At 38.5% G+C, this 14,254-nt stretch overlaps 1 protein-coding gene across 2 annotated transcripts in view; it reads right to left on the bottom strand.

The window, feature by feature from the left end:
• Positions 1–3,485: 3,485 nt before the first annotated feature.
• LOC121959730 (seizure 6-like protein) overlaps positions 3,486–14,254 on the bottom strand; it is a 67,419-nt gene continuing 56,650 nt past the window's right edge. The window contains exons 11-17 of one of the 2 annotated variants that reach the window (XM_042509200.1): positions 11,060–11,254; positions 9,834–10,025; positions 7,308–7,502; positions 6,413–6,448; positions 5,969–6,083; positions 5,247–5,352; positions 3,486–4,147 (exon numbers count right to left, since the gene is read on the bottom strand). In XM_042509200.1, the coding sequence (XP_042365134.1) occupies positions 4,118–4,147; positions 5,247–5,352; positions 5,969–6,083; positions 6,413–6,448; positions 7,308–7,502; positions 9,834–10,025; positions 11,060–11,254 (869 nt within the window). In that variant the 3' untranslated portion in view covers positions 3,486–4,117. The remainder of the gene's footprint in view (positions 4,148–5,246; positions 5,353–5,968; positions 6,084–6,412; positions 6,449–7,307; positions 7,503–9,833; positions 10,026–11,059; positions 11,255–14,254) is intronic. The other variant, XM_042509202.1, reaches the window with a different exon arrangement.

Here is a 14,254-nt window from a genome sequence, read left to right as displayed (position 1 = left end):
GCTTCATTAAACGCGTGTGGGTAGCACTCAGTTGCCTCAGAGTGCCTAATATCATCAAGCATCTGGTTAAAAGCTTCTCAACAGTTGAATTAACCGCAGCAGGAAAGCCTCTGGAAATTGCTATCGTGGCAGGAAGCATTATCTTCTTATTAGCATTCAGGATGGCAACAGAAGGAATCATTAGGACATTAAAATGGGAAGGGAAACGCTGCGGGGCAGGATTTGCCTCCCACCCATCGGGGTGTTTTTACAGACAACAGCACTCAGTCCAGAAAAAAAGCTGCTGTCAAACTGAACGGGAGCCAGAAAACTGCACGCTGTGGTGGAAGTAGTTGGTACTTCAAAGAAGCCTTTCATGACTGTTAAGTAGTTTCAGATCTTTTTTTGTGTGTGAACTGTGTTTTGCTGATGATCTGAAGCAGCCCCCCCCCCCCCCCCCCCCCCCCCCCCCCCCCCCGACTCCCCACCGCAAAAACAAGAGGTCGCTCAACAAATCCTGAAGGTCTGCAAGATAACAACAGGACAAGAACACAAGAAATGACAGGACATCTTTACCCCGACAAACGATTCACATAAAAAAGGTTGTTTACATGAAGCACTTGAAAATTTGTGATATTTTTTTGTGTTGTATCCACGTGGCTGAACGCACTTACAGCAGCGATACTCGACTCAAGTCTGAGCCCCCAAAAAGGTGCCGGATGGCCCCTCAACCATTTTCTAATTCACAATATAAATAAAGTGATTCATAAAGTGGATAACGAGCATCGAGATAGAGCTGGTTGATCAAGAGAAGAGCCACCCCCGACAGATGTCCTAGATAAGACCCTAATGTCCTAAAATCATAGAAAAGTGCTAAAATTGAAGGAACATCCTAAAACCCCAGAAACATCTTAAATTTTAAGGAATGTCCAAAAATCCTAAAATTTGTCCTAAAATCTTAGACATGTCATAAAATCCTAAAAATGTCCTAAAAGCCTCAAAATGTCCTAAAATCCTGGACATGCCCTGTAATCACAGAAATATCCTAAAACCCCAGAAACATCCTGAATTCTTAGGGATGTCCAAAAATCCTAAAAACGTCCTGAAATCCTGGAAATGTCCCAAAATCATAGACACATCCTAAAATACTCGAAATGTGCTAAAACTATAGAAATGTCTTAAAACCATAGAAATGCCCTTAAATCCTAAAAACATCCTAAAATCCAAGAAATTTCCTAAAATCTGAGAAAATGTCTTAAAATCTGAGAAAATGTCCTAAAATCCTGAAAACATCCTAAAATTGAAGGGACATCCTAAAACCCCAGAAACAACCTAAATTTTAAGGAATGTCCAAAAATCCTAGAAATGTCCTAAAGTCCTGGAAATGTCCTAAAATCTTAGACATGTCATAAAATCCTAAAAATGTCCTAAAAGCCTCGAAATGTCCTAAAATCCTGGACATGCCCTGTAATCACAGAAATATCCTACATTCTTAGAAATGTGCTAAAACTATAGAAATGTCCTTTAAAAAAACGTCCTCAAATCATAGAAATGTCCTAATCCAAGAAATGCCCTAAAATCCCAGAAATGTCTTAAAACCATAGAAATGTCCTAAAATCCAATAAAATGTCCTAAAATCCTGAAAACATCCTAAGCATCCTATAATCCTCTGGGGTATTTTTTCTATGTATTTTTTTTGTTTTTTTGTTTTTGTTGTCTTTGTAAAGAAGTAAAACGCCAAATAATTCAACAGAACGCCTCGATATTAGAAAGTCTTTTGTACTTTTTATTCAAGTTTTGCCATTTATTTAGGGAAACTGTTAACGTTTGTCTTCTCATAATGAAAATGTACATTTATCAATCTGCATAAAACATCACATATACAGTACATCAAAATAAATACGTCATCTGGTGGGTTGATTGAGCTTCAGTCGGTTGAACTACAGCTACGCTATTCACATCGCCACCTCCACGTCTGCAACAACGCACGCGTTTTCAGTTTTGCTTTTTTAAGTCGCCTGCAGGTCCGGAGCTGGAGACTCTGAGGCCGGTCTACGACAGTCATCCATCTAACTACAGGTGAGAAATAAGACATCAGCTGCTCCGGCCCCAGCGTCACTTAAATACGGCGTAAATCTACAGCTAAACCAGAGCCGGACCTGCCGCAGGAAAAAAAGCCCTGACGGTGACAGCAGGCGGGAAGGAGCTCGGGGACGGGACACAGCTGGCGTCCTCTGTCGGACTCGAACGGAAAATATGCAGATGCATCTCAAAAAATTAGAATATTGTGAAAAAAGTTAATAATTCTAGTAATTCAATTAAAAAAGGTACATTTGAATATATTGTATATCCATTAAATCAAGATATTTCAAGCCATTTTTTTGTTTTAATTTGGATGATTACTGCTTTCAGCATGAAAATCAGAAATCAAGTACCTCAAATTATCAGAATATTTCCTAAGATCATTCAGAAAATTATAATTTATATACTCAGTACTTGGTTGGAGCTCCTTTACTATGAATTACTGCATCAGCATGGTATGGAGGGTCAGAGTTTTGGGTTGCATGTTTCTGATATTAAAAAAAAACAAACAAATTATACATTTTGTTTTTACATTTTTCCTGCCGTAGGCCATATTTCTGAAAATAAAAATAGAAAAACTGCCGGAGACATTTTAGTTTATGTAATGAGTCTAGAACATATGAAATTGTCACTTTCTTAAATAACTGATGGAAAATATTTTCACATTATAAACATTTTTTGAGATGCACGTGTAAAAGCACTGAGCTTTGCCTCCTCCATGTTATCAGCTTGTGGTGAGAGATGATGAATTGTGAGTTTGGATTCAAAAAATAAAAATAAAAATAAAAATAAAAATCCACTGGTCTACCTACGTGTTGTTATCCTTAAAAGGATAGTTCACCCAAAAATGAAAATTCAGTCATTATCCTCCCATTATTATTTTTATATTATTATATTATTTTTTTTATGTCGGTAGAAAGTCCACAAAACACGGCCGGACGTTCACAGGGAAAAGGCGCCGCATTTATCTCCTGAACAATTGAAGCAAAAGGTGTCCAGGATTCAAACGTTAAAAAAATACATAAGAAAACCACAAAACGTCTCCATACTGCTCGTCCAAAGTAATCCAAGTGTCCTGAAGCCCTGACGTGCCAAGTTGTTTTGAAAAACATCAAAAACATCTCCCATATTTGGAGCTTCAAGCTACGACAAGACTAAAAACGTGCCGCTGGTGAAGTTTTTCAAAACAACTTGGCACGTCGGGGCTTCAGGACACTTGGATTACTTCTGATGAGCCGCATTGAGACATTTTATGGTTTTATTATGTATTTTTTAATTGTTCAGGAGATGAGTGTAACGCCTTTTCCCCGTCAACGTCCTGCAGTGTTTTGTGGACTTTCTATCGGCATAATAACGAGAAGATAATGACTGAATTTTAGACTCCTCATATTTGCACTTTTTCCACTTTGCACTCTGACTGATGCTCGGTATTTGCCTTCAGGATGAATAAAGTTTATCTTAATTTGAATCCAGCGCAGGAACGGCGGACCCCGCCACTAAAAATGAAAACTACAGCATAGAAAGATGAAAAAAAAAATTAAATATTGTTGTATCAAAAGTGGGTTATAACTTTTCAATGACTTTTTTTTTTGAGTCGTATTCCAGGAATTATTCACGAAATTATTTGACAAAAATACTAAAAAAAAAAGTGCTTCAATCCTCTAAATCCACATTCCTCGTCTTGTGTCCTGTCCCCTGCTCCCTCCCCTTCTCCCCTCCTTAACTTCCATTATTCCCGATATTTCTCACCACGTTTGTTGTTCTTCGATGATCTTTGGGTCTTTTTTCCTCTCCGTCCTCCGTCTCCCATCACCTGCCGGTGTCACTCGGGTTCAACACCGACTCCGTCTTGTCTCCTCGTCTCCTCTCCCGTTTCCCGTCGTGCCCTCGGAAGCGTTTAAAGGAGGAGAGAACGGGATCGATGGCTGCGTCTCGTGGCAGAGGGGGCCGGACATCATCTAGTCGTATTTACATCGCCTCCTCCGGGCGGAGAAGGAGGGAGGAGGGGATGAAGAGTTAGGACGGGGCAGGTCGGTCTCGCTTCGCAGACGTCTTCTCATATCGATACTTCATATTCACGAGTGTCCTGTTGACCAACAAAAGACAAGCGAGGGAAACGATTAGCAGCGTGCGTCACCAGAACGACAGCAGCTCATTTAATGGAGGCTGGCACAAAAACTGATTGATCCGTCTCACTGTCAATCAACGGATCAATAATCCTCACACGTCAAATTAACTATCGTCTTGATGTAGCTCCTCTTTTTGTGTCATTTAACACGTCTGTTCAGCTTTTCTGCTAAAAACGTAACAACATTCAGCAGCTTTATGCATCCGAAAAATTGAAAATAATAAGCTGGTGTCTGAAAAAGGACACAAACCCCAGTTTCCACGGTGAAAGTCCTGCGTTCAAACCTTCATCATCATCAGCTCTCTATCCTGCATCGCCTGCCTTTGTGGCATTATTTATCTTAAATTTGACTTTAGATCTCATATCATTTTTTTCTCTCATAAATTCATGAGATTTTTTGTAAATTTATGTCGTAAAAATCTCAAAACGTTTTTTCTCGCACATTTGCAACTTGTGTCTCTTTTTTTTTTTCCAAATTTCTGACTTTATAATCTGAGAAATTATCTAACTTTCTTAAAATATTCCACTTTAATCTTTTTTACTTGCTATTGCATGACTTTAAAATCTCATTTTTTTTTCCTCACTTTAATTTAAGAAAATAAGAGAATATATATATATGTAGATATATACAAAACGTAAACGGAAAAAAACGTAACAAAACGTAAAATGTCTGTAAGTGTCTGTAACATAATGTATAACATTAATAATTGTAAGTATCATTTCTTGATATTTTTCCTGGTTTTTGATCATTCTCTAATGATTCTCTCTTATTTAAAAGATAATTTTCAGGTCATTTCTTGTCACCTTTTACTTAGTTTATTTTGTGCAATTTGCAGGAGATTTAATGCCAAGTTTCAGATGACCTTTTTCATGTTTTTGAAAGAAATCAAACCAACTTGCTCCCGTTTCGAAGGTTTAAATGCCTCTAAAAGGCGTCTGAAGGCAGCACAGCAAAACCGTTATCGGTCCAGGTTTCAGAGGGTTAAGAGAAATGGTTACGGTGAGAGTATTCGGACAGTTAGGAGCTCAGTGTGCGGTTTCTTCAGTGGACACTCACTCCTCCGGTCTCATAGAGCGGGTTGTCGAACTCTGTCTCCACGGTGATCTGTCGGTACGGATGCGGGTAGATCAGAGGAAGCCTCAAGTTGGAGTGATATCGGCACCTGACGGACACGACGAGGGCAAAATAAAAAATATTAACACAATTCAAGGATCCAGCTCTCAAAAACTGTTATAGCATGGCATTTTAATCATCAACACATATAATTAATAAAGCAAAACTTATTACTTACTGAAATGAAGTAAAACACTTGCATGTAATTTTACATACATTTTTGTAGAATAGAATATTTGAGGGTTTTTTCTTGTAAATTTACAACTTAAATCTTCGAAATTTTAGGGGTTTTTTTTCTCATAAATTTACATATAAAATCTCAGAGAATGCTTAATTTTGTCTTTTTTTTTTTTCTAGAAAATTTAATTATTTTAAGATACCAAGTCAGTTTTAAACTTTGAAGAAGTTTGGAGACATTTTCTCATGATTTTCACTTTAATGTTGTTTTTTCTCTCCAGTTTTTCTTGTACATTTACCACTTTAATCACAGTGAATATCCAATTTTCTTGTAAATTTACAACTTTTAATCTCAGAGTTATTTTCTCGAAAATGTCTCCGTTTTGTAACAGGCAAACATCATTTCTAGGAGACAGGGGAGCTTTTTCACGTATGTGTAAATGTGCAGATAAACTACGTGCAGCATCACCTGCAGTCAGCGGTCTCACCGTGTGACGTAGACGTAGGCCCCTCCGAGCAGCACGGACAGCAGCAGGACGAGGATGAAGATGGCCAGCGCCACGTTCCCTCCGTCCAGAGTGGAGCCGGCCGTCGCCTCCGCAACTGAGAGACCAAAAAACCCAGAACAAAACGAGGTTAATTAAAGGCAGCGAGAGCGCAAATAAACCTCTGAAAGTGCGGTCGAGGATGGACGAGTAAACGAATGAACACAAACAGGTGGAGGACAAAAACACACACAGAGGGAGTGAACTCTGCAGGCAGATGTTTGCAGATGCAGGCAGAGCACACACACACACACACACACACACACACACACACACACACACACAGACTAAAAAAACAAACTGCGTCATGTTTTCAGAGCACACCAACACACACACACACACACACACACACACACACACACACACACACACGGAGGTAACACTCACCTTCCAAAGCATGGTTGCCAAAGCAGTCATGGTTGGCTGCAAGACATCGCTCTGTCAGTCAGTGCATCACGAAAATCCACATCACACTTCCACTTTGTGCAGGTTTTCTTACATTTTTTGAACAGAGCTGCTCTGAAATGACCGTCCACTGATCCTTATCCTTCCTGTTTACCTGTCAGACTTATTACTAAATTCAGTGAAGTAATAAAATTAAAAATACATTTGTGATTTCTGTGGTTTTTGCACTGTTGGCAATAATATTGGCGGTAATTTTACATACATTTTATACATGCTTTTATGTAAAATGTTTGAACTGATGTGTAACATAAATTCATATAGCATGTGGCACTAAGATTAATTCATATATATAAAGAAAGATACATTTTTAAATATTTGTTTAGAGTTCATATATATATATATTTATTTTATTTTTGAGATACTGCGTCTTTATTTTTCGCAAGTTTCTCTTTTTTTTTGGATACAGAGTCATTATATAAAATGTTTCTCATTATTTCAAGAAAGTTTTTCCTTTTTTAAAAATATATATAAAAACAAATATTTTTAAAATAATTTTTAAAATGCTTCTCATTATTTTGAGAATTTTTTCACGACTGATCATTGTAATGACTTAAAGGATCTGGATCTAGTGTATTGTTACCTGAAATAAACGTACACCTGTAAATGTGCAGATAAATATGTGCAGCTGCTCGGTAAGTAGAGTTAAGTGAACGGTCATTAGCATGCACAGGAGCACGGTCGATCTGTATCAACAAGCACGAGGCAAAAAGGTCTTTGCAGAATATTGTGTTCGTGCATGAATCCAAAACTATCCAGAAAAGGGGAGCAGATCATTCCACGCCTACAAAAAATATTAAATCATTCTGCAAAGCCTCACCCCTGCAGAGCGGAAGTGGGCCGCTCCAAAAGGACGGGTTCCCGAGGATGCATTTAATGGCGACCTCTCCGATGAGCTCGTAACCTTGGTAACAGACGAAGGTGAGCGACTCTCCGGGCAGGTAGAGCCTCTTGGACAGGATCTGGTATCCGTTGTCAGGGAGGCCGGGATTCTCACAGGAGACCGAGTCCTCGGCTGGATGCAGAGGAAGAAATAAAACAGACAGCTGGATGGATCACGCTGAGATTCTCATCTAGTTTCTAACCATGACTCACGGACAGTCGCCACCCTGTCCTCCAGGTGAAATGAAAGACAAGTCCGAAAGTCCTAGAAATGTCTTAAAAGCCTACAAATGTCATAAAGTTCTAGAAATGTGCTAAAATCCCAGAAACATCCTGAAATCTTAGAAATGTCTTAAAATCCTGAAAACATCTTAAAATCCTAGAATTGTCCAAAATACTATGTGTCCTAAAATCCTAGAAACGTCCTAAAATCCTAGAAATGTCTCAAAATACTAGAAACGTCCTAAAATCCTAGAAACGTCCTAAAATCCTAGAAATGTCTCAAAATCCTAAAAATGTTCTAAAATTCTAAAAATGTACTCAAATCCTAGAAATTTCCTAAAATCCTAAAAATGTCCTAAAATCCCAGAAACATCCTAAAATTCTAGAAATGTCCTGAAGCCCTAGAAATGTCCTAAAATATGAAAAAATGTCCTAAAGTCCTAGAAATGTCTTAAAAATCCTTGAAATGTCCTAAAATCTTTGAAATGTCTTAAAATCCTAAAAGTGTAAACCTGAGAAATTTTCAAAAATCCTTGAAAACATCCTAAAACTGTAAAAATGTCCTAAAATCCTAGAAACATCCTAAAACTGTAAAAATGTCCTAAAATCCTAGAAACATCTGAAAACTGTAAAAATGTCCTAAAATCCTAGAAACGTCATAAATCCTGGAAATATCTTGAAATCCTAGAAATGTCCTAAGATCCTAGTAATGACTGTCTGGGCAGGTAGAGCCTCTTGGACAGGGTCTGGTATCTGGTTTCTGGTTTCTGGTTTCTGGTATCTGGTATCGGGGAGGACGGGGTTCTCACAGGAAACCGAGTCCTCGGCTGGATGCAGAGGAAGGAAAAACAGACAGCTGGATGGATCCCGCTGAGTTTCTCGACACGAATCAGAGGTTTCTTTGCGTCAGAGCTCGACTGACAGATTTGACAGGCTGCGGCTGAGGTGACATGACTCACGGATAATCTCCACCCCCTCCTCCAGGTGGCTGAGGGCTGATTGGTACGGTGCATTAGCATCGCATTTACATATCAAACACTTCACACAAACATTAATATCCCTGAAAACACGCGCGCGCGCACACACGTCTTGAGAGATGAAAATGCAGGAGATGAAGCGTCGTCTCTGGCGCGCGGAGCCGCTGTGATCTGTGTCAGCAGAGGAAAGAGAGCGAGCCGGGCAAGAATCACACAAACCCACTCATGTTGGATCGCACAGCCACGGGGAGAGGGCCTCTCATCTTCAGTTAGCTGCCATGTGCGACTGTCGCTCCTGATGAAAGCCTCCTCAAATCACAGCGCTGACAAATTAACCAAATAAACCTCGGGACCCTTTCAGCCCACAACTTTCACAAAATAACTGCTTTTTTCACCGCGGTAAAAGCATCCGCATTTCGTCCTCTCTTTTTCTCTGCTGCAGTGATACTCAGCTTACAGTCTGAGGGGCAAATGTGGCCCCGATAAGGTGCCTGGTGGCCCCCCAAATATTTTCTAATTCACAATAAAAGTAAAGTGATTCACACTGGGAACTGTTTTTGTCCTTTTAGTCTCCGTAAGCTGTCAGAGACATAAAACAGCATCAAAATAGAGCTTGTTGATCACAAAAAGAGCCAGTGGAGGATCCCCCACACCCTGAATCCTAAAAACATCCTAAAATACAAGAAACACCCTAAAATCCTAAAAATGTCCTAAAATCCTAGAAATATCCCAAAATCTTAGAAATGTCCTAAAATCTGAAAATCCTCGTGAAATCCTAGACATCTCCTAAAACCTTTGAGACTTTCTAAAATCCTAGAAACCCCCCCCCCCCCAAAAAATGTCCTAAAATCCTAAAAATGTCCAAAAATCCTAGAAATGTGCAAAAATACCCAAAACATCCTTGAATTCTATAAATATCCTAAAACATTTTAAAATCTAAGACACACCCTGAAAAATCAAAAGAACAAACTTAAATCCTATGAATGTCCTAAAATCCTACAAACATCCTTAAGTTCTAAGAAAAAGTTCTAAAATCCTAGAAATGTCCTAATATCTTAGAAATGTCCTTAATTCCTAAAATGTCCTAAAATCCAAGAAATGTCCTTAAATCCTAAAAATGTTCTCAAATCCTAAAAATGTCTTAAAACCCTAAAGACATGTTTGTTGCTGCTGCCACTGTCCCCTGGCCTCCTGTCATTTTGCAAAACTGTCCCCCCACACAAAGACAGAAGAGTGTCCCTGCTGCATGTCTTTGCGGTACTCACAGACGCAGTGAGGGAGTCGGGACGTCCACACAGGCGTCCCCGGCTCGCGGCCGTAGCAGGTGATGGTGGCGCCGCCCTGCAGGATGAAGCCGGGGTTGCAGCTGTACTGAATGGTCGTCCCCACCAGCAGTTTGGGGTCGGACAGAGAGCGGGTGGAGTGCTCCACATGGCCGGGGTCCGAGCAGTACATGACTGAGAGGAAGAGGGACATCAGAAGACAACAGACACAGGACGTCACTCAGACCATCAGGTTTTATTCTTATTTATTTTATAAAAGTGAGACGGTTTTCAGCTGGGACACTTGATGTGCTTTGCTCAGAGGCCACTTTGTAAAAAATGAAGTGCATACACGTTTCTAAGATTTCTCGCATTTTAAGATATTTCTAGGTTTTAAGGATGTTTCTAGGATTTTGGGTTATTTTTAGGATTTTAGGAAATTTCTAGGTTTCTGGATGTTTCTAGCAAATTTTAGGATTTTAAGAACATTTGGATTTTAGGAGATTTTTAAGATTTCAGGATGCTTCTTGGATTTTAGAATGTTTTTAGGATTTTAGGGTGTTTCTCAGATTTCAGGACATTTATGGGATTTTATGAAATTTTTCAGAATTATAGGACATTTTAGGACCTTTCTAGAATTGCAGGACATTTACAGGCTGTTTCTCAGATTTCAAGACATGGGATTTTAGGATGTTTCTTGGATTTTAGGACATTTCGAGGACTTTAGGAGGATTTTAGGATTTTAAGGCGTTTCTAGGATTTTAGGACATTTCTAGGATTTCAGGATGTTTCTCAGGTTTCAGACATTTATGGGATTTTAAGTTTTTTTGTGGATTTTAGGACATTTCTAAGATTTTAGGAAGATCTTAGGATTTTAGGACATTTCTAGGACTTTAAGACATTGTTATTAGCATTTTAGGACATTTCTAGGATTTTAGGAAGATTTCAGGATTTTAAGGTGTTTCTAGGATTTTAGGACATTTCTAGGATTTCAGGATGTTTCTCAGGTTTCAGACATTTATGGGATTTTAGGATGTTTCTTGGATTTTAGGGCATTAGGGTGTTAGCTAGGACCTCTGTCGGGGCAGGGGATCCTCCTCTGTACCTGTTTTTGAGAAACGAGCTCTCTGTTGATGCTGATTTCGGGTCAGATTTGGCGTTTGGGCTGTAAGTTTATAAACACCAGCAGATAGCTGACAGCTATGACGGTAAATAAGGTTGGAACTGACTTTTTTCGCAGAACGGCGGCTGCGAGCTCCAGGACAGGTCTAACTGACAGGTGAGGGTCTCCCGCCCCACCAGGTCGTAACCAGGGTCGCACTGGTAGGTGATCCGAGCCCCTCGCACCAGAGCGATGTGGGACGTGGTCTTCCAGCCGTTCTGGATCTCGGGCAGGTCTGGACAGGAGTCGTTTCGAGACACCTCTGAAACACAGCGATAAAAGTTTGATTAATGGCCCTGTTATGACGGTGTCACTGATCGTGCTCCCGGTTTTCGTCTTCCCTCCTTCACGATGGCGACGGGTCAAAGAGAAATCAAGATAAACGTCTGATTTGGACGTGATCCTGGCGCACGCTCTCTGCGAGGACGAACCCAGCAGAAGACGGATGGACTTATTGTGCGATTACTTGACCGTGTGACAGAATGATGGATCTCGTATGTTGGACGGTCTTCAAGTATCTCCAGCGGCGTTTCGTCTCTGACGAGGACAGTTTGTCTCTGAAGCTGCAGCTTAAAAATCAGACTCCCACTGAAACTGTCCTCAATAAAGCGATCACGAGCCGTCAGTTATGTGTCACAGCTGCTCTCATCTGCAGCACATAAACAAACTGTTTTTCCTCTCATGAGCCGCCACGTTTTATTTTAATGACAAAAACATCATGAACTCAATGGACACTTACTGGCTTTCAACCATATTTCACAGCCTTCATCAGCAGATAGAAATGAGCCAGCGGACAACCTCCTGTTATCACGTGACATACGAAGGTCACGTGACAAAAACTCAGCAAAGACCACGAGATGCAGTTGAAAGCCTCAGTTTAACCCTTTGAAATTAATTTCTTTTAAAATCACGGGAAATAAGCAGCAATAAGCATCTTAACAAGACATGGTAATTTTTTTTTAAGTTTAAAAAATTACAAGAAAATGACAAATTAAAAAAAGAAAGATAAGATGGAAAAAAAGGAAAAGGATAAAAAAGGTGAAATAAATTTAAATTGTGTATATTATTTTATTTTATTTAGAAAATGTTACAATTAAAATATAGCAATCATAAATATTGTTTTCTGGACATTTTCCCTACATTTTTAAAAATACTTTCTTTGAAAAGATTGTCTAAAAGATTTATAGAAAAAAAATCACAAAAAAACATAAAAAAAAAACATTTTCAAAAATTACAAAAAAATCACAAAAAGGAAGAAAAACTGACAAAAATTATATTACCATTTTTTTAAAGAAATAAAAATTACCCAAAAAAGGAAAAAAAAAAATAAGGAAAAAATTTTCCAAAATGTTTTAAAAAGAAAAAAAAACAAACTTTTAAAAAATCACCAAAAAATTTAAAGAACTAACAAAGACCAAACACCAAAACCACTTTAAAAGGAAATAAAAGAGAGGTCTTGGCTAAGCCCTCAGTGTCAGCAAAAAAAAAAATCCTAAAACTGCCTGTGCTGCGCCTGCTGAGCAGCAAACAGCACACAGACACAGTTAGAGACGAGCTGGTGAACATTGCGGAGCACTTAGCAGCTAAAAACACAGATAATTAGAAGATAAAAAGTTGGAGGAGACCAAAAACAGAGCTAAAAGATGACTGACTCACCTGGCGACTCCTGATGATTAATCGTGTTTCTGTGTAACTGCTGGATGTGGAAATAAGCAGCTGTTTGCTAGCAAGCAGCACCTCTTCATTACACGGACTCATTAGACCCAGAAATATTAATTAGTGCATCTTTAAAGAGGCCGTTTCAAACTCTCTGTGAACCAGAAGCTCTCAGTTTGTGTGTCTTTTTTTGCTTTTAGTTTTTCTAAATGAAGAAACACACAGAGGACGAATGTTTCTGCGTCTGAGTGCTGTGAAGACCTCACACAGCAGCATGTAGTGATCACACAGACAGGGACGCAGCGGGAGGCTCACACCAGACGCCTCTTCATCGCTCTGAAGATCCCTTTGAATCAAAAAGTCCTCTGATCTTCTGATTAAAAGTGTCCGGCTCAAACTTTCTTACCAAGTTTGTCTGTACGATGTTAAAAATCGGCGGAGCTTCAGATTTCAGATCTCACAGTCAAATGTGATAAAAACCCGCAGAACTCATGAGAGGAACAACTTCCTTCAGATCGATCAAGGAGAAAAAGTTTCAATTTCCACAAATGGCTGCAAAATCGAAGACCGGACACTGATTTAACACATCAATATGTGTTTGCAGGTGCTGAGGAGTTTTACTGCCAAATTAAAGTTTTAGAAAGCTTTCAGCGCCTGCAGAGGCGTCAGGGTGAGGCTGCAAGTAAAAGATTTTGAGGTGTGGAGCCAGAAAGAAGTGAGACGTCTGCAGCTCGCTGCTCATCTCATTAAAGTGCCTTCAGGATGCTGCAATGCTGCAACAATTAACACAAATTTAACTCTTTGAAACCTGAGCAAATTGGCTTGATTTCTTAAAAAAATATACTGGTTAGGCATCAAATAACTTAGCAAAATATCGCCCAAAAATGAGTAAAAATTAGTTTAAAAAAGTTACAAGAAAATTACAAAAATAAATAAATAAATCTAAAAAACAAACAAACATAGAAATGTTTGAGGATAAGGCACCGAGCAGCTTAGCAAAATGTGGCCCCAAAATGAGCAAAAAATTAGAACACCAAAAAACAAGAAAATTGCAAACATAAAATAAATTTAAAAAATAAAATAAAAGCAATTTTTAAAACAACAAACATGCAAATGTCCTTAAAAAGTTTTAAAAATTAAAACAAACATATTTGTACATATTTTATAAATTTTACTGTATTTTTTTCTGTAACATAATTTTAATATACGATATAATATCTATTATAATATATTATAATTATAACTATATTTTTATGGATGTTTCTCTCCATTTTCTAATAATCACACCCCTTTTTCAGAGGGTTAACTAGTCGCCATGTTTTCTGCACGACTCTGCAACTTTTCACTACAATTTGACCAAAACACGGCAGATTCCTGAGTTTCACTAATCATAGTCTGAAGTACAAGAAAATTACCCAAAAATTAGTTTTAAAAAAAAGAAAGAAAAAGGAAGAAAAATAAAAATTATGATACTTAGCTAAATAAATAAACAAACTAATAGTAATTTAAAAAATAAAAAAAAAAAAAATCATTTTCCTCCCATTTTTCTTTTTGCCCTAGACGTTTCCCCCAGCTTTTTAGAAATAAATTTCTAAATCTACTAATT

Source organism: Plectropomus leopardus, chromosome 20 (genome assembly GCF_008729295.1).
Source record: "Plectropomus leopardus isolate mb chromosome 20, YSFRI_Pleo_2.0, whole genome shotgun sequence".
NCBI lineage: Eukaryota > Metazoa > Chordata > Actinopteri > Perciformes > Serranidae > Plectropomus > Plectropomus leopardus.
Note: the sequence above shows the minus strand (reverse complement) of the source record. Positions and strands in the feature narration are given on the sequence as shown.